Source organism: Ovis canadensis, chromosome 21 (genome assembly GCF_042477335.2).
Source record: "Ovis canadensis isolate MfBH-ARS-UI-01 breed Bighorn chromosome 21, ARS-UI_OviCan_v2, whole genome shotgun sequence".
NCBI lineage: Eukaryota > Metazoa > Chordata > Mammalia > Artiodactyla > Bovidae > Ovis > Ovis canadensis.
The window spans coordinates 61,892,455-61,919,833 of record NC_091265.1 but is presented as its reverse complement, the minus strand read 5'-3'; the positions used below and the strand labels follow the sequence as shown (position 1 = coordinate 61,919,833).

At 41.5% G+C, this 27,379-nt stretch overlaps 1 protein-coding gene across 7 annotated transcripts in view; it reads left to right on the top strand.

Annotated features, from left to right (window-relative positions):
* The window catches only part of KMT5B (lysine methyltransferase 5B), a 57,761-nt gene that overhangs the window by 20,322 nt on the left and 10,060 nt on the right, over positions 1–27,379 (top strand). For 4 of the 7 annotated variants that reach the window (XM_069565596.1, XM_069565599.1, XM_069565597.1 and 1 more), the window contains exons 2-10: positions 163–398; positions 9,926–10,073; positions 13,426–13,494; positions 17,999–18,164; positions 18,547–18,656; positions 20,110–20,276; positions 20,552–20,571; positions 20,653–20,789; positions 25,449–25,645. In XM_069565596.1, coding sequence (XP_069421697.1) covers positions 239–398; positions 9,926–10,073; positions 13,426–13,494; positions 17,999–18,164; positions 18,547–18,656; positions 20,110–20,276; positions 20,552–20,571; positions 20,653–20,789; positions 25,449–25,645 — 1,174 coding nt within the window. In that variant the 5' untranslated portion in view covers positions 163–238. Of the gene's footprint in view, positions 1–162; positions 399–9,925; positions 10,074–13,425; positions 13,495–13,682; positions 13,767–13,795; positions 13,858–14,015; positions 14,169–17,998; positions 18,165–18,546; positions 18,657–20,109; positions 20,277–20,551; positions 20,572–20,652; positions 20,790–25,448; positions 26,914–27,379 lie in introns of those variants that run through there. The other 3 variants (XM_069565603.1, XM_069565601.1, XM_069565602.1) reach the window with 3 other exon arrangements.

The following is a 27,379-nucleotide window of genomic DNA, read 5'->3' as shown; positions in this document are numbered from 1 at the left end:
GCACGGATTGTGCAGCTGCTTTTACTGCTCTGAAAGTTGCTCAGGGGTCTGTGCAGCGTGGTCTCTTACTGTGCTGAAAGTTGCTCAGGGGTCTGTGCAGTGCGGTCTTATATGTACTTACCTCCCCGTTTTACTCTGTTTTTCATGTTCTGTTTCTGTCAGGAGAGAACATTGAAATTATTCTCTAAGCTATTTGAAGAGAGTGACTAAATGCACCTGGGTCAGGCTGCCTGTGGGTATGAAGTGGTTGGGAGAATCCAAGAACATGGTGGTGAATGGCAGGAGACATGGAGGCAAGTTGTCTAACGACCATCAGCAGAATCAAGCAAAATTACAGCACACGGGGAAGGACAGCGTGAAGGCTGGCAGAAACGCAGGCGAGAGGAGGTCGAGCAGATGTATGTACACCTCAACTGTCTCTCTTTTAATTGTGGTATGGGGCAGGAATTCTTTCCAGTTTGCCATGTGTATTCTCTTCTCAATTAACAGTATGGTTCTTTTACTCTTTCACAGTTGTGTCAACTTTTATTCTCATCAAACATTGTGTACAACTCAAATTTAATTCTTAATATACTGTTTTTGTATCCATAACTTTATATTTTGTAGAATTTATACCTGAATGGTTGCTTTGTTCTATTAAAAATGTTAAAAGACTGCTGTTAAATTTCTTTTAATTTTAAACTGTTTTTTTATGTTTGTTGTAAGTATAAGTATGTATTTCTTTGAAAACTTGTAGAGTGATATGAATGATAAAGTCAGCCCTCATTACATGTTAAAATTGTCACTGTTTCTTCTGTTTATTTACGATGAATATCCTAACAGAGAAGGACTGTTGACAATGAATTACTTTTTTATCTCAGTATCTTTGGGTTGATAATGAGGCTACATATTGAGAGTTCAAGAAAGTGTAGATTTGATCCGTGTTTCAGAGCTCTTTTAGGAGTAGTAAATTGCCCCAGGATGAATGTAAACCTGTGAGGACGAACAGCATTACACTGGATGTTATTGGGCAAGAATGGTGCAGAAAGAGTGTCAGTGGTGACAAGATGCATCATCTTAGATTAAAGACTTTAGTGACTTCATCTAACACCAGAACCACAGAATACATGGAGCAAACACTCACAAAGCCGAAGGGAGGAATAGACGATTCGGCAATAATGTGGGACTTCAGTTCCCCACTTTCAATAATGCATAGAACGGATAAGCAGAAGATGAAGGAAAGAAGACTCAAACAGTACTCTAAACCAGCTGTTCCTGACAGACCTTATAGAACACTCCGCTTAACAGGAGCAGAACACACATTCTTTTCAAGTGGACGTGAAGCGTTCAGGATAGACCATAGACTAGGCCATACTTTAAGCCTCAGTAAATTAAAAGGATTGAAATCATACAATATATGTTCTGACCAGAGTGGAGTAAGATTAGAAATGAATAACAGAAACCTGGGAAGTACACAAATATGTGGAAATTAACTCACTCCTAAATAACCAGTGGATTAGAGAAGAAATCAGAAGGGAAATAAGTAAATAGTTTGAGACGATTGAAAATGAAGATACAACATACCAAAAACTTACGGAATGCAGCTAAAGCAGTGCCTGAGGGAAATTATAGTTGTGAACACCTGTATTTTAAAAAGAAGGAATCAATCAATAATCTAACCTTTTACCTTAAAACGCCAGAAAAAGAGCAAAACTAAACCCAAAGCAGGAAGAAGGAAGGAAATAGAGGAGAAATTAACAAAATAGAAATCAAAGAAAATGAACAAAGCTCAAGAAGTTCATTCTTGGAAAAGATCAACAAGAATTGGCAAATCTTTAAGCAGGATTGATTGACAAAAAGAGAAGACTGAAGAATCAACAGCAGAAGGGACATTACTGTTGTTGTTCAGTCATTAAGTCATGCCCAGCTCTTTGCTACTCCACGGACTGTAGCACAGCAGCCTTCCCTGTCCTTCACTGTCTCACGGATTTTGCTCAGACTCATGTCCATTGAGTCAGTGATGCCATCCAACCGTCTCATCCTCTGCTGCCACCCTTTCCTCCTGCTCTCAACCTTTCCCAGGGTCAGGGTATTTTCCAGTGAGTCAGCTCTTCGCATCAAGTGGCCAAAGTATTGGAGCTTCAGCTTCAGCATCAATCCTTCCAATTAATATTTAGAGTTGATTTCCTTATGACTTTTTTTTTGCATTCCAGTCCCCTATAATGAAAAGGACATCTTTTTTGGGTGTTAGTTCTAAAAGATCTTGTAGGTCTTCATAAAACCATTCAACTTCAGTTTCTTCAGCATTACTGGTTGGGGCATAGACTTGGATAACTGTGATATTGAATGGTTTGCCTTGGAGACGAACAGAGATCATTCTGTTGTTTTTGAGATTGCATCCAAGTACTGCATTTCAGACTCTTTTGTTGACCATGATGGCTACTCCATTTCATCTGAGGGATTCCTGCCCGCAATAGTAGGTATAATGGTCATCTGAGTTAAATTCACCCATTCCAGTCCATTTTAGTTCACTGATTCCTAAAATGTCGACGTTCACCCTTGCCATCTCTTGTTTGACCACTTCCAATTTGCCTTGATTCATGGACCTGACATTCCAGGTTCCTATGCAATATTGCTCTTTACAGCATCGGATCTTGCTTCTATCACCAGTCACATCCACAACTGGGTATTGTTTTTGCTTTGGCTCCATCCATTCATTCTTTCTGGAGTTATTTCTCCACTGATCTCCAGTAGCATGTTGGGCACCTAATGACCTGGGGAGTTCCTCTTTTTGGAATCCTATCATTTTGCCTTTTCCTACTGTTTATGGGGTTCTCAAGGCAAGAATACTGAAGTGGCTTGCCATCCCTTCTCCAGTGGACCACGTTCTGTCAGGCCTCTCCACCATGACCCGCCCGTCTTGGGTTGCCCGGCAGGCATGGCTTGGTTTCATTGAGTTAGACAAGGCTGTGGTCCTGGTGTGATTAGGTTGACTAGTTTTCTGTGAGTATGGTTTTAGTGTGTCTGCCCTCTGATGCCCTCTTGCAACACTTACTATCTTACTTGGGTTTCTCTTACCTTGGCGTGGGGTATCTCTTCACGGCTGCTCCAGCAAAGCACAGCCACTGTTCCTTACCTTGGACGAGGGGTATCTCCTTACTGCCACCGTTCCTGACCTTCAACGTGGAATAGCTCCTCTAGGCCCTCCTGTGCCTGCACAGCCAAAAACTAATAAGAGTTTTGCCAAGGAAATGCACTGGTCATAGCAAACACCCTCTTCCAACAACACGAGAGAAGACTCTACACATGGACGTCACCAGATGGTCAACACCGAAATCAGATTGATTATATTCTTTGCAGCCAAAGATGGAGAAGCTCTATACAGTCAGTAACAAGACCGGGAGCTGACTGTGGCTCAGATCATGAACTCCTTATTGCCAAATTCAGACTTAAATTGAAGAAAGTAGGGAAAACTGTTAGACCATTCAGGTATGACCTAAATCAAATCCCTTATGATTATACAGTGGAAGTGAGAAATAGATTTAAGGGTCTAGATCTGATAGATAGAGTGCCTGATGAACTATGGAATGAGGTTCATGACATTGTATAGGAGACAGGGATCAAGACCATCCCCATGGAAAAGAAATGCAAAAAAGCAAAATGGCTGTCTGGGGAGGCCTTACAAATAGCTGTGAAAAGAAGAGAGGCGAAAAGCAAAGGAGAAAAGGAAAGATATAAGCATCTGAATGCAGAGTTCCAAAGAATAGGAAGAAGAGATAAGAAAGCCGCCTTCAGCGATCAATGCAAAGAAATAGAGGAACAGAATGGGAAAGACTAGAGATCTCTTCAAGAAAATTAGAAATACCAAGGGAACATTTCATGCAAAGATTGGCTCGATAAAGGACAGAAATGGTCTGGACCTAACAGAAGCAGAAGATATTAAGAAGAGGTGGCAAGAATACACGGAAGAACTGTACAAAAAAGATCTTCACGACCCAGATAATCATGATGATGTGATCACTCATCTAGAGCCAGACATCCTGGAATGTGAAGTCAAGTGGGCCTTAGAGAGCATCACTATGAACAAAGCTAGTGGAGGTGATGGAATTCCAGTTGAGCTGTTTCAAATCCTGAAAGATGATGCTATGAAAGTGCTGCACTCAATATGTCAGCAAGTTTGGAAAACTCAGCAGTGGCCACAGGACTGGAAAAGGTCAGTTTTCATTCCAATTCCAAAGAAAGGCAATGCAAAACAATGCTCAAACTACCGCACAATTGCACTCATCTCACATGGTAGTAAAGTAATGCTCAAAATTCTCCAAGCCAGACTTCAGCAGTACATGAACTGTGAACTCCCTGATGTTCAAGCTGGTTTTAGAAAAGACAGAGGAATCAGAGATCAAATTGCCAACATCCGCTGGATCGTGGAAAAAGCAAGAGAGTTCCAGAAAAACATCTATTTCTGCTTTCTTGACTATGCCAAAGCCTTTGACTGTGTGGATCACAATAAACTGTGGAAAATTCTGAAAGAGATGGGAATACCAGACCACCTGACCTGCCTCTTGAGAAATCTGTATGCAGGTCAGGAAGCAGCAGTTAGAACTGGACATGGAACAACAGACTGGTTCCAAATAGGAAAAGGAGTATGTCAAGGCTGTATATTGTCACCCTGCTTATTTAACTTCTATGCAGAGTACATCATGAGAAACGCTGGACTGGAAGAAGCACAAGCTGGAATCAAGATTGCCGGGAGAAATATCAATAACCTCAGATATGCAGATGACACCACCCTTACGGCAGAAAGTGAAGAGCTAAAAAGCTTCTTGATGAAACTGAAAGAGGAGAGTGAAAAAGTTGGCTTAAAGCTCAATATTCAGAAAACGAAGATCATAGCATCTGGTCCCATCACTTCATGGGAAATAGATGGGGAAACAGTAGAGACAGTGTCAGACTTTTATTTTGGGGGGCTCCAAAATCGCTGCAGATGGTGACTGCAGCCATGAAATTAAAAGACGTTTACTCCTTGGAAGAAAAGTTATGACCAACCTAGATAGTATATTCAAAAGCAGAGACATTACTTTGCCGACTAAAGTCCGTCTAGTCAAGGCTATGGTTTTTCCTGTGGTCATGTATGGATGTGAGAGTTGGACTGTGAAGAAGGCTGAGCGCTGAAGAATTGGTGCGTTTGAACTGTGGTGTTGGAGAAGACTCTTGAGGGTCCCTTGGACTGCAAAGAGATCCAACCAGTCCATTCGAAGGAGATCAAGCCTGGGATTTCTTTGGAAGGAATGATGCTAAAGCTGAAGCTCCAGTACTTTGGCCACCTCATGTGAAGAGCTGACTCATTGGAAAAGACTCCGATGCTTGGAGAGATTGGGGGCAGGAGGAGAAGGGGATGACCCAGGATGAGATGGCTGGATGGCATCATGGACTAGATGGACGTGAGTCTGAGTGAACTCCAGGAGACGGTGATGGACAGGGAGGCCTGGCGTGCTGTGATTCATGGGGTCGCAAAGAGTTGGACACGACTGAGCAACTGAACTGAACTCCTTATGACTGGTTTGCTCTCCCTATAGTCCAAGAGTCTTCTCTAACACAACAGTTTGAAAGGAACAATTCTTCTGGAGGCTGTGGGATTGAAGGGTATTACTACTGCCTTAGCAAAATGTAAAGAATTAGAATACTATGAACAAGTGTATACCAAGAAATAAAATAGCTAAGATTAAGTCAACAAATTTATAGAAAGTAATAAATTACTGAAACTGAATTAGAAAGAAATTTATACAAAATCTGAATAAACCTATAAAGCAAGTAAAGAAGATTGAATCAGTAAATTTAAAATCAAAAACAGAAAACACTACCAGCACAGAAAAGGCCAGTATTATCCTTGTACCAGAGCCATCATGGGAAAAGGAGACCTGCAGACCAATGTCTCTAATAAATATGGATGCAGAAATCCTCAGTGAAATACTAGTCAGCCAGATCCAGCAACAGATGAAGAGAGTTCTGTAGCATGCCCAAGTGGGATTTGTCCCAGGAGTGCAAGGTTGGTTTAATGTCTGAGAATCAACTGATGTGATATCAATCATATCAATAGAATCAAGGACAAAAACCGTACTATTATCCTAATAGATGTAGAAGAAGCATTTGACAAAATCCAACATCCTTTCAGGATAAAAACTCTCAGCAAACTAGGAATAGAAAGGGATTCTTCAACCTGATAATGCTTAATGTCATGTATAATGGTGGATGGTTTCTCCTGAGGTCAGGAACAAGACAGAAATTTATCTGTTCTCATCACTTCTGTTCAGCATTGTACTAGGAGTTCTGACTACGCCAGTTAAGCAAGAAAATGAACTTAAAGCCATCTACATTGGAAAAGAAGTAAAACAATCTCTCTTTGAAGATGACATGATTGTGTATATAGAAAGTCCTAAGGAATCCTCTAAAATATTAGAATAAATGAGTTCAGCAAAATTGCAGGATACAAGTATACAAAAATCAATTGTCTGTCTATACACTTTCAATAAAGAATCCAAAAATAAAAGTAACAGTTTCGTTTACAATGGCATCAGAAAGAAACAGCAATAAATTTAACATAAAGTGTAAAACTTACACTGTGACAACTATAAAACCTTATTGAAAAGAAATTAAAGATCTAAGTAAATGGAAAGACATCCCATATTCATTGATTGACTTAATATTGTTAAGATGGTAATACTCCCCAGATGATCTACAGATTGAATGTGTGCTGTGCTCAGTCGCTCAGTCGTGTCCAACTCTTTGGGACCCCATGGACAGGCTCCTCTGTCTGTGGGATTCTCCAGGCAAGAATACTGGAGTGGGTTTCCATGCCCTCTTCTAGGGGGTCTTCTCAACCCAGGGATCGAACCCAGGTCTCCTGCATTGTAGATGGATTCTTTACTATCTGAGCCACCAGGGAAGCCCAAGAATACTGGAGTGGGTAGCCTATCCCTTCTCCAGGGGATCTTCCCAACCCAGAAATCGAACCAGAGTCTCTTGCATTACAGGCAGATTATTTACCAGCTGAGCTACCAGGGAAGCCCCACAGATTGAATGTAATCTCTATCAAAATCTCAACTGGCTTCTCTGTAGAAATTGACAGGCCCATCCTAGATCTCTTAAGAAAATTCAAGGGGCCTACAATAGCTAAAAGAGTCTTCAAAAAACTCAGACTTGAAAGATTCATACTTTTCAGTTCAGAGCTTACTACAAAGCTGCAGTAATCAAGATAGCATTATACTAGCATGTGGATAGACATATATTCATGAAATAGATTTGAGAATCCAGAGAAGACCCTCGTGTTTGTAGTCAATTGATTTTTGACAGAAGTGAATGAAATTAAGTGAGAAAAGAATAGTTTTTTTAGTAGTTGGTTCTGGCCAAGCTGTATACTCACATGCAAAAGAATGAAGTTAGATCGAACCTCAGATCGTATGTGCAACATTAACTCAAAATGGACCAAAGACCTAGATTAAGTGCTTAAACTATAAAACCCCCAGAAGAAAACACATGGGTAAGTTTCCATGACTTTGGATTAGGCAGTGGTTTCTTGGATATGACACTAAAAGCACAGGGATCAGAAGAAAAAGGATAACGTGAATTTCACTGAAGTTGCAGACTTTAAGGAATACCATCGAGAACGTGGAAAGACAGCTTACAGAACAGGAGAAAATGTTTTCAAATCACATATCTGATAAAGGACTAGAATCCAGAATAAAGAACTCTTGTGGGCTTCCCTGGTGGCTCAGTGGTAAAGAGTCCACCTGCCAGTGCAAGAGACACAGTTTGATCCCTGGCCTGGAAAGCTGCCACATGCATGGGGTGGGGCAGCTACAGTGGTGTGCCACAATACTGAGCCTGTGCTCGAGAGCCCAGGAACTGCAACCGTCGAGCCTATGTGTGGCACTACCGAAGCCCGTGTGCGCCACGAGAGAAGCCATCGCTGGGAAGCCCATACCCTGCAGCTGGAGAAGAGCTCACACAGCAACAGCGACCCAGCACAGCCAAATAAATTTTAAAAAGAATTCTTACAAGTAAATAATAAAAGACAATTTAAATTGTTAAATGGGCAAAGGATCTGAATAGACAGACATTTCTTCAAAGATATACAAATAGCCAATACCTGAAAAGATACTGAAAATCATTAGTCATCAGGGAAATTCAAATCAAAACCATAGCGTACCCCTTCACAATCAGTAGGATGTCTGAAATCAAAAGGACAAATAGTAACGAGTGCTGATGATGATGTGGTGAATTTAGAGTCCTCATACACTGTTTCTGGGAACATAAAATAGTGCAGCCACTTGGAAAACAGTCTGGCAGTTTCTCAAAAGGTTCAGCATAGAGTTACCACATGACCCAGCAATTTCCACCCCTGGATATGTACCTAAGAGAGTTGGAAAACACATGTACTCACAAAAACTTTACTTGAATGTACATGGAAACGTTATTCATCATAGCCAGAAATGGATACAGCCCCTGTGTTTCCATCAGCTGATGAATGAAAAACAAAATGTGGTCTATTCATACAGTGAAATATTATTTGGCCTTAATAAGGAATGAAGTACTGATGCGTGGTACAACGTGGAAGTCAGTCACAGAAGACAGCATGTCGTATGATTCCATCCATGGGAAATTTTCAGAGCTAGGCAAATCCACAGAAACAGGGTAGATGAGTGGTTGCTGGAGGTTGTGTGGGAGGGAAAAATGGACAGTAACTTCTGGTAGGGATGGGGTTTCTTTTAGGGGTAATGAAAATGTTCCAGAATTGATTGCAGTGATGGTTATACAATTCTGTAAATATGTGTAAAACTATATTCTGAATTGTATACTGTAAATGGGTGACTTGTATGTGAATTAAATTGTAATAAAGCTGTTATAGAAAATGTAACAACTTCGATAGTTGTACATATACCTACATGCAAAAGTTTGACTTGAAAGCAAATACTCTTTTCCAGGGACTTGCATGTAAGTGTTTATTTATTTATTGACTTACTGGAAGAGTGAATGAAATGGTTAGACCTCTCGCTTTGTCTCTCGTTCTTCCACCTTTTAATTTTGAGAGGCTTAAAGTTACACTGCTGGTATCCTCTGTAATTACATGTGCTGGCTCCATGAAGACTCAGTGACATGTACATCAGACCTAAATCAGCACTGAGGAAGCTTCAGCCGTACAAGTTTAGTCTTCCTTTCCTCTCTTTACATTGTTTTTTTTTACACAGTTGAACCCATTTACTTTAGTTACCTTTTTCAGTCACTTCCCTATTTTTATCCGTTCCTTCAAAATCTGTTTCAAGCAGGTTAGTTAGAAATAGGCCTCTCAGTCTCTCTCTACCTCTCTCCCCTCTGCTGCTACCTGGCTCTGTAACCATAGGCAAGTTTCTTAACCTCTGGGCCTCAGTTTCCTGCATAGTGGGGATGATAATCACACATCTGCCCAAAAGCAGGAAGCTGAAGGTGTAACACTGTGATGTTCCTTTCTGGCTCCTTTGAGATCTGCCCTTCTGGCATTTCTTGCAGAGGGCTCTTGTGCTCCTCTTGTTTCCTTCTGACCCCAGCCCCGCCTGCAGTGGCCCTTGATGCTGTCTTGCTACTGTGACGAACATCTGCCGGTCTCCTGTCTCAGCTCTTCCTTGGATGGGCAAGTAAGGTATCTGAGCCAGGGTATCACAGCTATCTAGACCCTGTTCTTGGGAAACTTGATAATATTATCTAACGAAAATGTTCTCAATAATTGAGTTAATGTACTGCATTTGGTTTTTCTGTTTTTGCAAAGGGTACTCAGTTTTTAATTGGTAAAATTGATTGAAGTAGCAGTTTTAATTCTTAATTACTAACTTGAATGGGCAGTGAGGCTAAAGGTTTTTAAGGTAGATTTAAGTAGTATTCAGTGCAAGTTACTTTTTCTCTTTTCTTCTCACAGGTAATGGGAATTCAGGCTTTGAAGGACAGAGTCGATATGTACCATCTTCTGGAATGTCTGCCAAGGAACTCTGTGAAAATGATGACCTAGCAACCAGTTTGGTTCTTGATCCCTATTTAGGTTTTCAAACACACAAAATGAATACTAGGTAATTTTAAGTCTTTATTCTGAGTGGAACAGATGATGTCGTTGAACTTGAGAAAATAGATGGTTAATTTTAAGTCAAAATTTAAAGTGATGTTAAAGGAAAGTTTTTGTTGCAGAAGAATTTTCCAAGTGTGAGCCAAGAAGAGCAACAAAAGCTTCCAAGAGCTGTGTGTTTTAATTCTGTGTTCTTATTTTATCTTGAGATGGTTCTATTAAAATATAAAGTTGGAGGCATATCTTTATATTCTGTTTTAGATGTTGATGAGAATTACCTTAGCTGAAAGAAATAGCTTATATGCATCCTGTATAATCTTGAAAATGTGGATGATTTTTTTTCCTACTTAAATTAGGTGGCATCAGTTTTTTTCATGATTTTATTACAAACTTTACTTCTTTTAAATAATTGTTACTATATATAGGGAGTTTTACCATTATGTTTTATCTTTGAGACTCAGCTAGTCATTAGAAGTAAAGATGTGCTTATATTCAGTATGCAGATAAAAAATATCAATAAATCTGTAACTGCTTTATTGAATATCACATGCCACAGATATAAAATACTACATAACTCTTTACCTCTGTCACCCTTTAAATTTCTTTAATTGTCTTAAACATCATCTTGCTCCCAAAAAGACCCTTTGATAGTTTCATAATTAACCGCCGCCAAGCACTGAAGTCAGACCTTTACAACTTTTTGTTGCCTCTTAATGTCCAGAGAGGGTTTTGAAATCTGGTGGAAAAGCAGGACAGTGGGGGTTCATTCAGAATGTGGAGCAAATTCTGGACCTTTGCTCACTCTTGGCTGCATCATACCAGCGTGATGCTGTGTAGCTGCCATGTCAGGGACAGCCCTGGAGGGACTGGATCACCAGGCGGATGGTCACCAGTAACTAGTTGGGGACAGGTGGTTAGAGGAAAGTCATGTGTTCATTTCTTTCTCTTTAATTCTGTCCCTTGTTAACAATTAAAACCAGATAATTCATTTATCAATTATATTCTAAATTCCCAAAGAAGTAATTCCGGTTAAAACATGCCTTTGATATTTTCATGTAATTTCCTGCCATCATGTATCTTTACTTACTAAAATGAAGTGAAATTTGGAATGGACTTGAGATTATTTAACTGGTTCCCTGCCGTCAGAGGGGCACATAGATTTCCTAAAATCAGCAGGATTGGATGCCCTAGTGCCTAACTAAAATCTGGCTTGCATTATTCTGAGTCCATATCACTTATTTCCCAGTGAACATAAGAGGCCAGGGCTCATTCTCCTGCTAGTGGAGTCCTAGTAGTATTTAACTCACTGGTTAGCCTGGAAGAAAAAGTGATACACTCGCTGTTTGACCCAGTAGACTAGTGGCATTCAGAATATTACCTCAAAGGCCTGTAATTACGGCCTGGAGTCATCAAGAAACAGATTATGTTTGTTATGCCTTGTATCCTGAAATATGGAAGCATATAAACCACTTTTAGAAAGTTTTCCATCAGAATTACAACAAAAGTTTTAATGGCTTGGGAAAGAACTCCATGTATTCTGAAGCCCTCATGCTTTGACTGTCCCCAAGGCTGAAGAGTTACCTGTTACTGGCTTCCGTAACAGTAAATAACTCATGTTTTCTGTACAAGTCCTGGATAACTGCTGCTTATAATCAGCTTACATATGAGTCACTTGGGAACCTTATTAAGATGCAGGTTCTGATTCAGTAGATTTGAGGTGGGGCCTGAGAGTCTCCGTTTGTCACAAACTCGCAATTACACTTGGGAAGCAAAGTCCCAAACCATCGAGCCTGCTGAGCCTTGTCGCCATGCGCTAAGTGGATAGAGACCCCTTATCAGTAGTTCTGGGACTCATCTTAAGATATGTAGTCCTAAAATGTAAAGTTTAGGATTACCACACAGATACTATTATTATAACTTTAAATCTTACTGTATCCAAGTACTCCAGGTTCATATTTTCCAGCGCTTCATTTGGTTCTACTCAAACAGCTCTAAAATAGCCTCTGATGCTGTAGCTAATGCTGCTGCCCCCGGTTAGACTCCGTTGGCCTAGGGACAGGGTCACCGCTTACAGTGGGGCGAGCAGTCAGTGCCGCTGTGTCAAGCACGGCGTGCTGCCGCCGCCTCAGTAGAGGCCTTCATTCATTCTTAGTGGGACTATTTGAAAATAAAGCTGTCACTTAGTTCTTTATCTTCTGAGTGAGAATTTGCCAGAATGCCGCTTACACGGTTTTCAAAGTTATGTTATAGGCAGTAAGGAAACTTCGCAGTGTTTTCTTTGAATAATCACGTATACTTCTGAAATCATTAGTTTTTTGTGGACTTCTCTTTCTTTGAGGTGCAAAGAAGTGACTGGAGGATGTGATTGGAACTTGGATTTTAACTCTCCAGGCTATCTGTTACTTACAATAAGTGGCTTCTTTGTTCTCATGTTTATTGATCTGTGATTTGATTTTAGTTTTTCTGGTTTTATGCCCTCTTCCTCCCTTCTACTTACTTCAGTTTTACCTTCAGTGATACTGTTCAGAAACAGTAGATGTTTAATTATTTGAGATTTTCCCAAACTGGATATGTTATGAATTGGTTATATTTTAACCTTAGCATATCCCTGTATTTACTAACAAGGCAATCCAGACTTGTGGTATGAATGCCTAGAAATAGCATAAGCAAAATAGTAATTTCAATTTATCAGGAAATATTTTTAGTTGACTTTTGTCAGTTATAAAATTTAAATTAATCTTTTTAACTAGAAAATTGAGTTGTTAGTAATACCTCTAATGATTTTTAAAAAGCTAGTGGAGAGATGAAGGTCGTGAATCAGGAATAGGTGTTGTCAGTGATGCCCCATTGTTCAGGCCGTGTGACCAGTGATTTCACAGTATCCTGAGGAGCTGAGGGGACATCACATTGTGAAGAAACAGGAAGAGTCCTCGCAGGGCACAGACTTTCCGCCTGTGCACTCCTCACTTACCTAATTCCACTACACTAACCATCTAATTTTTTTTTCATTGTTTATATATTTGATACCCACTGTTTTATCATTTGTATCCACTGTTGAATGTGAACTTATAAATCACTTTAAATGTCACTTTAATATCAAGTGTTTGACTGGAAAGCATAAAGAAAGTTTTTGAACTCTTAACTTAGTATAATTAAGGATAAAATGTTTTGTGGGAAGGAAAGAATTTTAGCTTCCTGGCCTTTTTTATCATTTTGAGCCAACCTGTGGCTTCTTAAAGTTGTTAGATATCACAGCATGTTATGGATTTCTGCTACATCTATTATTGTAAGTCTGTTTAGAAATTACAAATGCGAATTATACAAATAGTTTTTTATTGTTTGTTTTTGCATTTATATAGCGCCTTTCCTCCGAGGAGCTCAAGGCATTTTTCAAAATCTGACAGTTTTTCTCACAACAACCCTGTAAGGTAGGTAGAGAGCATTACAAATAGTAATAAGATACAAACTAACTTGTTTCAGCCATTATAATGTTCTTTTATGTTAAGTAATTGGAGGTGTCAGCGTAAACAAGATTTGTAGAACATTTTGCAAACCTTTTGAAAATTTGGTCTTTAGTATTAGCTATATTTAAAAAACCACTTGTACTCCATAACAGGGTAATTTTAAGAGAAATCATTCATCCAAAGATCAGGAGGCACTCCATGGGATTAGCTGAGCACTGATTGCAGGACTCAGCCAGGTATGTTTCTGGTTGTTGTTTACTTTCAGGTCAAGAAGGAATGAAGAGCTATCCTAGCGGAACTCCCCCTCGCCCCCCAGCATCTTGGAATGTCAGTTTGCAGTTAAACTTTCTTGAGAGGGGGAATGTGGTCACGATGTTGCCTCACGGGTTTATTTTTTATCTTAAATATTTGAGCATGTTTCTCTCTCTCCCTCCCTCCTTCCCTCGCTCCCTTTTTCTGTGCCCCTCCTCTTTCCCTCCCTCCAGTCAGCTCTTGGTTTACATTGGAAGGGCAGTAGTGCAGCTAATACCCACCTGCAGCTTTTCTTCATTGCCACAGTGGCCTCTTGGGTTTGGAAACAGAAAAACCAAATAGCAGGAAAACCTGGGAAGTCAGTCTCTGGAAAGAGTGGGGAACAGGTGTGTGGGAGTGTGAATTCATATGTTTTTCCCCTGCCCCTTTTAATAGTAAATAATTGTAAATGCCGTATTTTTAAATTTCCTATACCGGCTATGGGATCAGAGAAGTGTGGGAAGAGAAGAATAAATGTTTGGTTTATTGAAAGTTGCACATGTCATATTAAGAGGGAGGAGGGGCGTGTTGATTTGGAAACGCCAAAGGCCTGTCTGCCTTGCCCCGCCTGCCGCCCCATACACAGCTTGCTTCCACTCCTTGCCGGCAGGCGCGCGGTCTGGTGCTCAGCTAGAAGTCAGAGCCCGTTCTCATGGTGAAGGCACACAAGAGGGCGCCCATGCTTCAGAGGAGAGCAGGGCCAAGGAAAGCTTGGGTAACAGGCCCCTCCTTCCAGCAGTTAGCCCTCATTGGGCCTTTTTTTTTCTCATTTGTGGAGCCAGACATAATTTTTTAGATCATCTGAATTTTCTTCTACCTTTAGGAGCCATGGTGTAGAATAGCTTTATCCAGTTTATATGGGAGATTCAGCGGAGAGGACAGAGCATATTTTTCTTTTCTTTTTTTTTTTTTATATTTTTCTATTCAATAATAGAAAATTAATTTTTTCCAAGATCCCCCATGCCTTTTGCTCTGGACCTGATAGATGTAAGAGCCTTGTTATTAAATATAATTTCCTCACAGTTTTTATTATAATGGGATTTAACTTGAACTGTCAGCCAGGTGATTTTGATGTTCTATCTGGTTATCGAAAACAGCTGTCTATTCCCCTTCCTGTCTGCACCCAGTAGCATTTTCTTCCTCCTTTTCATCACTATCATTTCATGCCTATACAGGAACGTCGCTCAGTCGTGTCCGACTCTTTGCGACCCCATGGACTGTAGCCTGCCAGGCTCCTCTGTCCATGGGATTTTCCAGGCAGTAGTACTGGAGTGGATTGCCATTTCCTTCTCTAGCGGATCTTCCCGACCCAGGGATCGAACCCGGGTCTCCCGCATTGTAGACAGACGCTTTACCGTCTGAACCACCAATTTACAGTCAAAACTTACTGTCATATGCCTGTAGCAGCCAAATATGACAGTAAGTTTTGACTGTAAATTACATTTTAAGTAAAATGGAGATTCTTGTCCAGTGGGCAGCAAGGGATAGTTTAGGGGGTTTTGTTTGTGTTTGAGGCAGTAGAAGTCAGGAAAGCAGAAAAGAAAGTCATAGGTTGTGTGGAAGGTACAGCGTTAGTAACTCAACAGGTGGTTGCTGTGTGTGTGTTTAGCATATTGATGGTTTGGCGTCGTGTTCTTCTTCTTTAGTTGTGCCCAACTCTTTGTGACCCCATGGGCTGCAGCACTCCAGGGCTCCCTGTCCCTCACCATCTCCCGAAGTTTGCCCAAGCTCATGTCCATTGCATTGTGATGCCATCCAGCCTTCTCAGCCTCTGATGCCCTCTTCTCCTCTGCCCTCAATCTTTCCCAGCATCAGGGACTTTTCCAGTGGGTCAGTTGTTCTCATCAGATGACCAAAATGCTGGAGTTTCAGCTTCAGCATCAGTCCTTCCAATGAGTATTCAGGGTTTCCATTACAAGCAAAGAGTAAACAAAAGGATCAGGTGTCTTTAGATAGAAGGTTTCAGAAAGTGGAGAGCAGGAGTAGCTGGTGTCTGTTCCAGGTCTGTGACTTATTTTTTGTCATGTTCTTAAGATTTTGAGGTGAATATAGTCCTGACTCTGATGTGTGCAGCCATGCAGTTACTTTACAGGTATCACCATTGGTGAGGCCTGCATTGAACATGTAAAGATTGCTGTGGCCCCATCACTCAACATCATGTATTACTGCTCACAGGGAACTTTTACTTTTCTCTTTACTGTGCAAAATGTGAGTTTCTGTTCCCCGTCATTTGGTATTGCCTGGAGTGGTGTGCCTCAGCTAACAGCTGCTGAGTGGTCTTATCTGTCCTTCATATGCACATGATCCCATAGTGCAGGGTTGCAGCCAGAAGGGTTTAGTTTGGGTTTCTTCGTGAAACCCAGTGTTGACAAAATCACTTGTGATGGCCGCACTTCAAGAGTAGTTTACCACTGTACTGGAAGCTTGAGTACCATCACAGCTCTGCACATCTGTGCTTTAGTGACCCCTGACACCATAGTCTTGACAGTCTAGTTAAAGACATTCTGAATTGTCCAGAGGACTTCCACTCATCTGTCTGTGAGGGCTGGTGTGCTAACTGATTGAAATGGGAAATAAAATAGGGCACTGTTTGTTCACGTGCTATCTCTAGAGCTCCTTTGGATCCTTGTATTAGGAGTCGCGAGAGCTTCCTAACCCTGGAGTCTGGGGCTCATGAGTTTCTAGAGGTGTCAGTGTGCTCACCCACCTGAAGGCCTCTGAAGATCCTGCCCAGTAAATTGTATTATACCTATTCTCTTCCTCGCATCTTCCCCCTTCCTTGTTCTATAACATTCCTTGTCCTGTTGCTCGCCGGCTGACTCCCTCAGCCCTGGTCATCTCTTTGAATCAAGCCTTAGAATTGCTGCTTAGGTCCTCTGCTTAGAATTTCTCTCCTTTGCCTTCCTCTTCCTGATTCCTTCCTGTCTCTAGTGATAGTCTGTTTTTTCTTTAGAAATCTCAATTCACCACTTTCTTCATTGTCCGTATCAGTGTCAGCCCCAAACCACGCTTCAGGTATAATCTCCACGCTTGGAAGTGCCTCAGCAGTGTTGTTCGTACCACATTAACGTGTATTTGCACAGTGGTCCTTGCTTTTCTGTTTGATGCAGGGATATATCTTTCAGTCCCAGCAAAAGTTTCCGTAGAACAGTAGCCATGTCTTCTAGCTTATATTTTTCACTATAGCACCTGTGTGCACAGCACCTAAAAATAATCCTTGGTGAAATATTGTGGCTTAAAATCTTACTGAATCTTAATGTAATTTACTTGAAGAGCAGTCTGTAATTCCTTTTTTTTGTTGGCTGTTGATTTTTTAAAAAGCTTTATTTTGAAAAATAAACTACATTAACATGAGAAGAAATTTTGAAGTTAAGCTCCAAGAACTTTTAATCATAGTGCACATTTTATTGAGAACATAGCTTTAAAAGAGTAAAACTTAAATTTTACTTGGGCCATGATTGTATCGTGTGTTTGACGTGCCTGGCCATGTAGTGTTCTGAAGTCGTCATAGCTGATTTTACATAGATGCCTTCTGAAATTTTACCCCAGCAGTTTTTCCTTCCATCACCACCACAGCAGCACCACCTCTCAGGTTGTACCCTTGCACGCTTTTTGTTCTTGGAATGCAGTTATCACACACTCCTTTGACGTGGCTGATAGAACATCCATCCAAGTGTGTTTCAGGGCCTGTCAGGATGCTTAGTTTGGGGTTTTTCTAACTGTAAACAGAGGGTGTTTTTGTTTGTGGCATAAGTTTGTTTACTTCATCCTTCTTCTAAAGCTCAGTGCCCTGCACTCTTCTGGCTTGCTTCTGCATGTTTTAAAAAATCCTTGTCCTTCCAACTCGATTAGATGAGCTCTGTCCTAGAATCTCTCATTTTGTGCCTCCCGAATTATGTGACAGTTAAAGCCTGCATTAGCTTTCGTTTGAGTCACCTGGTCACCTCTTGGTTAATGAGATAACAGTGAAATAAAAATACTAAAGTACAGTTTGAGGAAGGGAAGTTATATTTCTTGGTGATCAGTATTACTTTAGTACTCATTATCCAGACTACTTATTGTTCTCTTGTTAGGTCTGGCTGTTGTTTTTAGGTTACTTTGTTCTCAAAATCTTTTAACTAACAGTGGCCCAGGGATGATGGAAGATAACTAAAGTTGTTGTTTTGATTTCTTTCAGATTTCGGCCTATTAAAGGAAGGCAGGAAGAACTCAAAGAAGTAATTGAACGTTTTAAGAAAGATGAGCACTTGGAGAAAGCCTTCAAATGTCTGACTTCAGGAGAATGGGCACGGCACTATTTTCTCAACAAGAACAAAATGCAGGAAAAATTATTCAAGGAACATGTGAGTTTATTGAAAGAATTAATACTGTTTATCTGTTTGGATAAGATTAAAGGAAACTAAAATGTAAATTTTAGTGAACACTGAAATTTTAAATCCAGTTTTTATAAAACTAATTAATATGAAGGTCTAATAATACATTAGATAACTTACGACTATCCATAGAGAAAACTTTGTTGTCTAGAAGTGAAACTTCTGTGAACTTTTATTAGAGTAACATAGCCAAGTCACCAAGTATACAAAGATATGAAATTTTAAAATAACAATATTTGTTACATCTTAAATTTTTTCATTGGTGGTGGTGGTTTGCTTTTATAATTCTGAGAGTCTAGCAAGGTAAATAATTTAGTGTGAAGTAAGTATCAAAATTTTTTTCCCGTTTTAGGTATTTATTTATTTGCGAATGTTTGCAACTGACAGTGGATTTGAAATATTGCCTTGTAATAGATACTCTTCAGAACAAAATGGAGCCAAGATAGTTGCAACGAAAGAGTGGTAACTATTACACTAGTGTAAACCCATAAAATAATCTTGCTTAAAGTTCTGTCTCAAATTACCATTCCTGTGCTAAGAAAGCCGTGGGAAGGAATAAAACCCGAGCTTGCCCTAAAGGAGACAGTGCAGAGCCAGCGCCTCAGCCCAGTGACTTGGGGTTGGGACGGTGGTGAAGCTGGAAGTTCTGAGTTGAACCAGGTCCTACTTCTAAGCCAAGGGCTTTGTGTTTTCCTCTTGACAAGTCCGGATGCCTGCTAAGGGACTGCTGAACGGTTAGGGGTGTGGGGTTAGATGACCTAGCTTCCAGAATCAGTCTTTCACAGGCCTGTAAGAAAGGCTACGTATGACGTTTTAATGGTCCAAGGAATTTCATGTGTAAAAGCTGACGAGCACATTGCCTGCTAAAAATACATGTGTGTGCCAGCTGAAACAAAGGTAGTGAAGTTGACCCCAGGTAGGAGGGGTGAAAGCCATACAGGAAAGAGAGTATGTGGTTATATCTTTCTTCATTAGAAAGAAGAATGCCTATTCCCTGCCTTACCTCCCAGAAGAAACCTGTAGCCTCTCTCTTATAAGACCCCCGACATTTTTTGTAGCAAAAATGTTAGGGTCAGTTACCTGAAAATGGAACGTTAAAGAGCCTGACTCCTGGCCTCTTGAAAAAAATGTGTGTATGTACGTGAGTGAGCGTGTCTGTCTGCCGTGGGATGGTACCCAGCCTGCTGCTGGGCTCTCGTGGCTCCCTGCCTGGCAGATGGGTGTGAGGTTTGAGGTCTTGGGTTCTGGACTGCACTATCTAGGACAGTGGCCACCAGTCATGCATGGCTATTGGACTTTCGAAATGTGGCTGGTCTTAATGAGTTGAGAAGTGCTGCAGCTGTGATAAACATGTCAGATTTTATATTGTGTTTCTCATTCGTATTTCATACTGCTGACCTGCTGAACTAGCATTTGGGTTGTATTGGGTTAAAACATGCTACTGAAAGTACTTTCACCAGTTCCACTTGCCTTTCTTCCCACAGCCCCTAGATTGGTGCGTGTCAGGCTCGCACTGCACTTGGCTGGTGCTCTCCAGAGGGCGGCACCCCAGCTCTGGGTGCTCCCGACCTCTTACTGCTGCTCATCTGTGTCCTTCTCCAGGGTCAGCAAGCTGAGTTCAGTGCAGCGGCTTTTTGAGTCCATCCTGCCTGCAGAGCACAGGGGCTTCAGAGGTGTAGGTAGCACGATGCCTGCAGGACTTCCTGGTCTCTTGTAGGGATCAGGCAGCTGCACAAGGCTGTGGGGCTTCCAGGGAAGAGGAGATGATATCCAGGTGCGGTCAACGTGAGTCAGTTAAAACACGCACAGCTAGGTCTTCTCAATTCCTGGTATTTATTGGACAGGCTTATTTTATTAAAAGAAGCCTTATTATTTATAATTACTAGTAATTTTTACCATCACATATTTTAAATAGGAAACGAAATGACAAAATAGAATTACTGGTGGGTTGTATTGCCGAACTTTCAGAAATTGAGGAGAACATGCTGCTTAGACATGGAGAAAACGACTTCAGTGTCATGTATTCCACAAGGAAAAACTGTGCTCAGCTCTGGCTTGGTCCTGCTGCGTTTATAAACCATGGTAAGCTCTATTTCCGAGGTGTTAGCTCTAGTGTTGGGTAGCACTGCTATAACTGAGAGTAACCTTATCTGTCTTCCTTTAAAGGAGGGTTGGAAATGGAAATTCTTTTTGCACAAACTTATGAAAATAAGTCTTCCTGTAGTTTAACTTGAGATCAAAAACTTCTATCAAAAGTTGGGAAAATTATGTGGAAAGCTTATTTCAGATTTCTATAATTGTTCGTGTTTCAGATCTTATCTACAGTTAATTGACTTTATCTTTTGGACATTTTTCAGATTGCAGACCTAACTGTAAGGTAAGCATAAAAAATACTTTGTCTCAAGTATTTTGTCTTTGCTTCAGGTATGCATTTCTTAATGAGTTCATTTTATTTCAGTTTGTGTCAACTGGTCGAGATACAGCATGTGTGAAGGCCCTAAGAGATATTGAACCTGGAGAAGAAATTTCTTGTTACTATGGAGATGGGTTTTTTGGAGAAAACAATGAATTCTGCGAGTGTTACACTTGTGAAAGGTAAAGTATCGATTAACGCCTGATGACTGTGAGAATGAGTGCGCGCCGTCCTCATCATTTAGAGGCAGAGATAGTCTTCTATGTCCTGTAGCATCACACCCAGGACAGCAGACAGGAGCGAAACCAGAGAGGACAGAACTATTTAGGGGCACCAGTGCCTGGCCTTCTAAAATGTTAAAATCGTTCCCAGCTGTTACCCTTATGAGTGAGTCAGAATACAAATATGCTTCAGCAGAGAGTGGGAGACACACACATACAGTTCCAGGGTGGGTTGCTCCAAAATGGCAGGTGAGATTCACCACTGATCACCATTTAAAAACCCCAAGCTGTGTCTTCTGGAAGTGCTGTGTTTTGATATATGTGCTCTTCACGATTTCTGAGTCCTACTGCTTGATGAGGACCTTCCTTTTGTGACACATCGAGACAGGTCCTTGTGGAAACCCCCCAGATCTGACTGAGCAGGACTCCTTGTCCACACTGCTCATCTCCTGGTGGCAGCGTGTGTGTAGAGCTCACAGAGGCAGCTTCACAGGCTTGTCTTGAGTTGGCATAGCCACACGGGGAGCACTTGTGGATTTGGTTTTTGTTATTGTTTTAGTTTCTTAATTGAAATATAGTTGATCCTCAGTATCATGTTAGTTGCAGCTGTACAGCACAGTGATTCAGTTATACGTGTGTGTATAGATATACACACAGTCTTCTTCAGGTGAGCACACGTAGATTTATTGAACCCATTTTATGTGCTGTGTGAGGTACCGGGTGCTTTACTCTCCTGGACTCAGTCCTCGGCTGTCCTGGGAGAGGATGGTAGAGTGGGACACTGCAGGTGCAGAGACCCAGCTCAGCCTGACTCAGAGCCTGCGCTCTCGCCACTTCGTGTTTTTCGCACACGGGAGCAGATAGGGGGTAGTGCTGTTTCTCTCACTGTGAACACCCAGCTGCCAGCCTCCCGGCCTTTGGAGACATGCTGATTCCCCAGAGCTCGGCTTCCTCTCCTTTCTGGGCAGCCAGAGGTCCCTTGTGTCGTGAGAGCAGAGACATGGAGCCATGGCACAGCTCCTATAGCTTCTCTCCCAGCTCCTGGGCCCTCGACTTGAAAGGATGGCAGGAAAGGAGGGGTTGGGAGTGTAGGGGGATACAATTTATCTTTTTATAAATTAAAAAAAATGGTTCAGACATTGGTTAAATCTTAGACCAGTCCACAAAAAGACCCTTTAACCCACAAAGTCGTTTAATTATAGTCGAGCAAAGCTTTAAACCACTGTGCAGAGACAGCATGGCATAGCCCGACCTGAGGCCTGACATCAGCACCCTACGTTGGGATCCTGGGACTCTACAGTTTACTAGCTGTGTGGTCTTGGGCAGCTTAGCTGCTTTTGTGCCTTAATTACACCATCTGTGAAATGGAGATAACACTAGGGCATCATAGGATTGCTGTGAGGATTAAATTTATCTCATAGTAAGTATATAAAACACACACTGATGTTAGGTGTAAAGGTATTTTGTGGTTTCTGGTCATTTTCCTATTAGAATGTAAGTTCCATGAAGGCAAAGATTTTTATCTTTTTCATTTATTGCTATGTTGCTAGCATCCAAAACAGTACCTGACATGTAGTAATAACTATGTGCTTGATAACTGTTTGGTGAATGAATGAATGGAGCAAATGATACGCTGAATATGTTTAGGAGTCTTCCTACAAAATGTAACTGCATACACAGAAGTCCACACCAGCCTCGAGGCAGCTCTTTCACTGGCTCAGGACCGCATGTGCCGCCATGTTCCTTGGGCAGCTGAGCTCTCCCTGAGACTGTTTCTCACAGGCCAGGTGGGCTGATCCTGCTTACTCGATGGGGTTAGTGCAAGGAATAAATAGAAATGTGCAAATCACTTTTAAATGGAAAGGCTTCATATGGAGCAGTAGGTACGGCTTTTATCAGACTATTGGAGAGTTTGATTTAAAGGTTGTCTGAGAATATTCTTGAAATCCTCAGAAGCAGATTGTTTCTGCCTTTCCAGAAATTAGGCAAGAAAATGAGACCAGTCAAAGGAACTCGTTCAATTATCATCGTCTAGTTACTGAATGGTTCTCGTGTTAAACCTTGTCCAGGCAGGGTAAACGAGGCCAGCCCAGTGCCAGCTCTGAGAGCAGTACTGTGAAGGGACACGTGGTGTGCTGGCTGCTGAAGGGTGAACACGGGAGAGTGCAGTGTCGACAAGGCCCCGACATCACGGGTGCAGTGTCCAAACGATACCTGGGGTGTGTGCTTCCGGGCAGTGACCGTCCTGACACAGTAGTGATGCTTTTCATAAGTAGATGCTGCGAACGTAGCTCTCGAGAATTTGAAGAGTAAAATCTAGTGAGGGATTGAAGAATGTGAAGGACCAAAGTATTTTAAAGTGTGTGAAAGTATGCCTGATGATCACTTTTTGCAGTATACTAGGGGCAGTTTGCTTTAATAGGTATTAAAAATTACTGTGAAATAATTGTGTTCAACACCTGATGATACTGGCTCAGATAGGAACAAATAGATAAGAGGACATGAACAGAGTCCTGAAGCAGAGCTCAGTGTGCATGAGATCTTAATACCATGTGTAGGGAAATGATGATTTCTTTGATAAAAGGTGGTGGTATAATACATCATGGGTCTGAAAGAAAACCAAGCTCACCTCCCATCTCAGACCATATACAAGATAAATTCCAAATAGATTAAAATTTTAAATTTAAAAACTAGGTAAAATGATTAGAAAAATTTTAGACTTATATGTCTAAACTTGGTAGTGGAATTTTCTGGAAGAAGTTAGTATAAGAAATGGTGAGTATGAACATTGAATGGTCAAAAGCAAAAGTTAGATAAATGATAAACTTGAAGGGAGGAAAAAGCACACATATGGCCACGTTAATAACCCAAGGACAGAAAGCTCTTAGAGCTCATAAAGAAAAGATAGGTTCCACTGGAGGAAAGAGGGGTATAGAGGATGCCACACAGAGAATGGTAGCTATAAACGAGATAAGTGAAACAATAGCTAGGTATTCATTTTCACCATCAAATTGGTAACATTGAGAAGTATACTCTGTGCTGCGGGTGAGGATATGGAGAGACCAGCCCTCACACAATGTCAGTAGGGCTGTAAAGTGCTTTAACCTTTTGGGAACTTATTCTGGCAGTATTTGTTCAAAATAATAGCACCCTTTTATCTGGCAGTCAATTCCATGTGGAAGAATCTGTCCTGTGGAAGAAGCAGCACTAGTTAGCATAGGTTTAGTTTCAAGAGCAGTGTAGCGGCAGTGTTCCTGGTGGCAGGCAGACACCAGAGCACCTGCAGGTTCCAGTCATCACCGTCCAGTGCCTGAACAGATTATGGTATGTTTAGTCTGTGTAAAAGGTACAGCTTTCAAAACATGCTGAGTTCAGAAGTGCTGGTGCACAATACAGCGATAAGAGAGGTGGGTTGGGAGGCAAGGAGGAAAGCTGCTTGCTGAGGGGAATGTGAGGGGAATGTTACCTATTTGGGGTTTCTTTTTGCTTAAGGAGAAACAGCAGTGGGTCTAGGTGTGTAGCTCGCGGCAGAGCAGCAGATGAGGTGCTGGCAGGTGGTTAACACAGGTGCCAGGGCTCTGCGCATGGAGATGGCTGGGAAGCTCAGGGAACTTCCGCTTTGGGGAGGCAGAGCCAGGGATGGTCTCGCCGGTTGCAGCAAGCACATATCACTGTCATAAGTTAAAAAGAAGAAATCAGGGAAGTAGAGAAGCAGATGAATGGTCATTTTACTTTAAAAAATTAATTTCCAGATAATTCCACCCATGATCATTTGTTTTGTTAGTAAGTATGGCCCATCTTGGGCTTCCCTTCAGCTCAGTAGTAAAAATCCACCTGCCTATGCAGGAGATGGTAGGTTTGATCCCTGGGCCAGGCAGATCCCCTGGAGAAGGAAATGGCAACCCACTCCAGTATTCGTGCCTGAGGAATCTCATGGACAGAGGAGCCTGGAGGGCTACAGTCCATGGGGTCACAAAAGTGTCGGACATGGCTTAGCGACTAAACAACAATAGGAATAATCAAAGCAGGTTACAGATCATTCTTAGCTAGTGATAAAAACAGGTCTTTTAATGTCTCTTACTTGGTAACATTTTGTTAACTTAATGATGTTCATCCAGTAACTTTAAAGGAGGAATTTTACAGTTTTCATTACTCCAGAAATGAGATTTTCACTGATAGCCTAGCCTTCCTAATATAAAATTTCCATCAGAATTTATTTGTATCTAACATTATCTTCTAAGCAATGACTTAGTTTATGGAAATTCTTTAGTTTCCCTTTTAATTCCTTCATTCTCTCAGTAATGGAGTGTTAAATTATACAGAACAAAGCTAGGATATAATTAACAGGTGGGTTATTTTTACCTACACTTGAAATTCTGCAGGGTCCAATACCTTCTCAAGTGATTGACAATAGTCATAACAAAGTGTTTTAAGTCTGGGGCTTTGGGACATTAATTTTATCTCCATATTTATTTTGAGAGTCCTAGACTTGGCAGCTTGCAGTGATTAAGCCTCATCAGTTCATCTCACCTGCTGACCTGGTGTGGACAGGTGCTCTCAGCAACCAGGCTGACGGCAGTGAGTATGCTGTGTGTGTAACCTGTGCTGTTTCTTTTTCAGACGGGGAACTGGTGCTTTTAAATCCAGAGTGGGACTGCCTGCGCCTGCTCCTGTTATCAATAGCAAATACGGACTCAGAGAAACAGATAAACGTTTAAATAGGCTTAAAAAGTTAGGTGACAGCAGCAAAAATTCAGACAGTCAATCTGTCAGCTCAAACACTGATGCAGATACCACTCAGGAAAAAAACAATACAAGTAAGTAAGGGAGGTTTCATAAGCATATATTTTTTTATTTTTAATTTTTTAACGTATTTTCACAGAGTTTGCTTTCTAAAGCGTGCTTTAGTAGTTTTGATCTTTTGAACATTGAGAGCAACCCTGGGATTCATGCACTTCACCAGCACTGCAAGGTTCTAGAAGTGATTCAAGCACAAAGCAGTCTGTATCCTGCCTCCAAATTTTAGATGGTACTAAATTGTCTGCTTTCTGTGAATACTTGGTAACAGGACATTAAATTTCTTCGTCATGTGTTCCAGGGTCGTCATATGTTTGACAGAAAGCTTTCCCGGTGTGAGTTTCTCTGTAGCTGTGGTGTTAGGTCTGCAAGAAGACAGAGAGAGGACGGGGCCGCGGCCCGCGGGCACTTGCGTGTCCCGCGCTGGCCAGTCTGTTAGCGGGGGTGATGGACTTGGGGTTCGTAGCTTCTGGCCTCAAGGCTTCCACCTTTTTACTGCCTGCTTGCCGTTTTCAGAATGAGCTGACCCAGTTCGCCAAGCCACCAGTCCCCAGACTCAGAGTTGTGGTAGAGTGGCAGTTTGAATGTCACTGTACTGTGACGAGTTGTAGCCACTGCCAAAAGTGGGAAGAGAGATGGAAAGGAGAAAGGGACAAGCTTTAAGATCCCAGTGGCTTGTGGGGGCAAGACCTAATGGAAACTGGAAAAAGAGAATGAAGAATAAAGAGAAAAGAAAGAAGAAATCCCAAATGAGCATAAGAAAATACGCCATGTTTGTGGAGCTTTGACATCCTGGAAGCATTCTGATCGCTGCTGGTCTTCATCTGGGTGACACCAGTTTGCTCTAGTGGCCGCTAAAGCAGTAGGCTCTTCACTCTTTCTTGTCTCTGATAGGAATAAAATTTAAAAGTTTTAACTTGATAGTCCCCAGAATATGCCTATTTTAGCACTATAAATGTCTGTACATACTTCTGAGTAGTAAGTACCCTCTGAGGTCTGACTATTTTAGACTCTTCCTGTCTTCTGATGTTTTCAGCCCACCTCTGGGTGCTCTCCACTACAGAAAGTCCCAGAGAGAAGGGACGGTGTCTCCCATGTTGGAGAATGTCACTGCCATGTGTTTCCGAATCAGCCTGCTGCTGGAGTCGGAAGCCAGGGCTGACCTCTAGTGTGGAAGGCAGTGCTGTTCCTCTTCAGGCTTTTATGTCCAAAGTGAACCAAAAAGAGCAGTTAGTTTGTCATTCACTGTTGACTGTTGGTTTTAATAATAAATGCAGCATAATCAACATTTTGTTTCCTGAGTCTGGTTCCTTGGTGAAACTGGAGAATTCTGAAGCCCCTTTTAATAAGTGTCTACGTGATAACACTTAGGAGCGAGCCGCCATCCACAAGTAGGGATGGCCCCGACACTGTCCACGTGGCTCTGTGACGTTGGTGGGGGTGTTTTGTGTTCTGATGCATTAACTCTTATTACTGATACAGGGATACTGAACTCAGTACACCACCTAGTTTAAAAGATCAAAATGGAAAGAAAATTTTGGAAGGTGCTGAGTGTTATATTATGTGACCATCTCAGGAATATTTGTTAATAAACCAAATATGTGTTCAAAGTCTGCTCTTGTTAAAGAAATAGAAAAGTGCGTGAGGCTCAGGCCCTTCTGTCAGGGACTTTAGGCCTTAGCTCCAGACCTGGACCAGTACACAGTAACCCTGAGGAGCTCCACTTCCTAAAGGCTGGAGGGGGCAGGTGATCC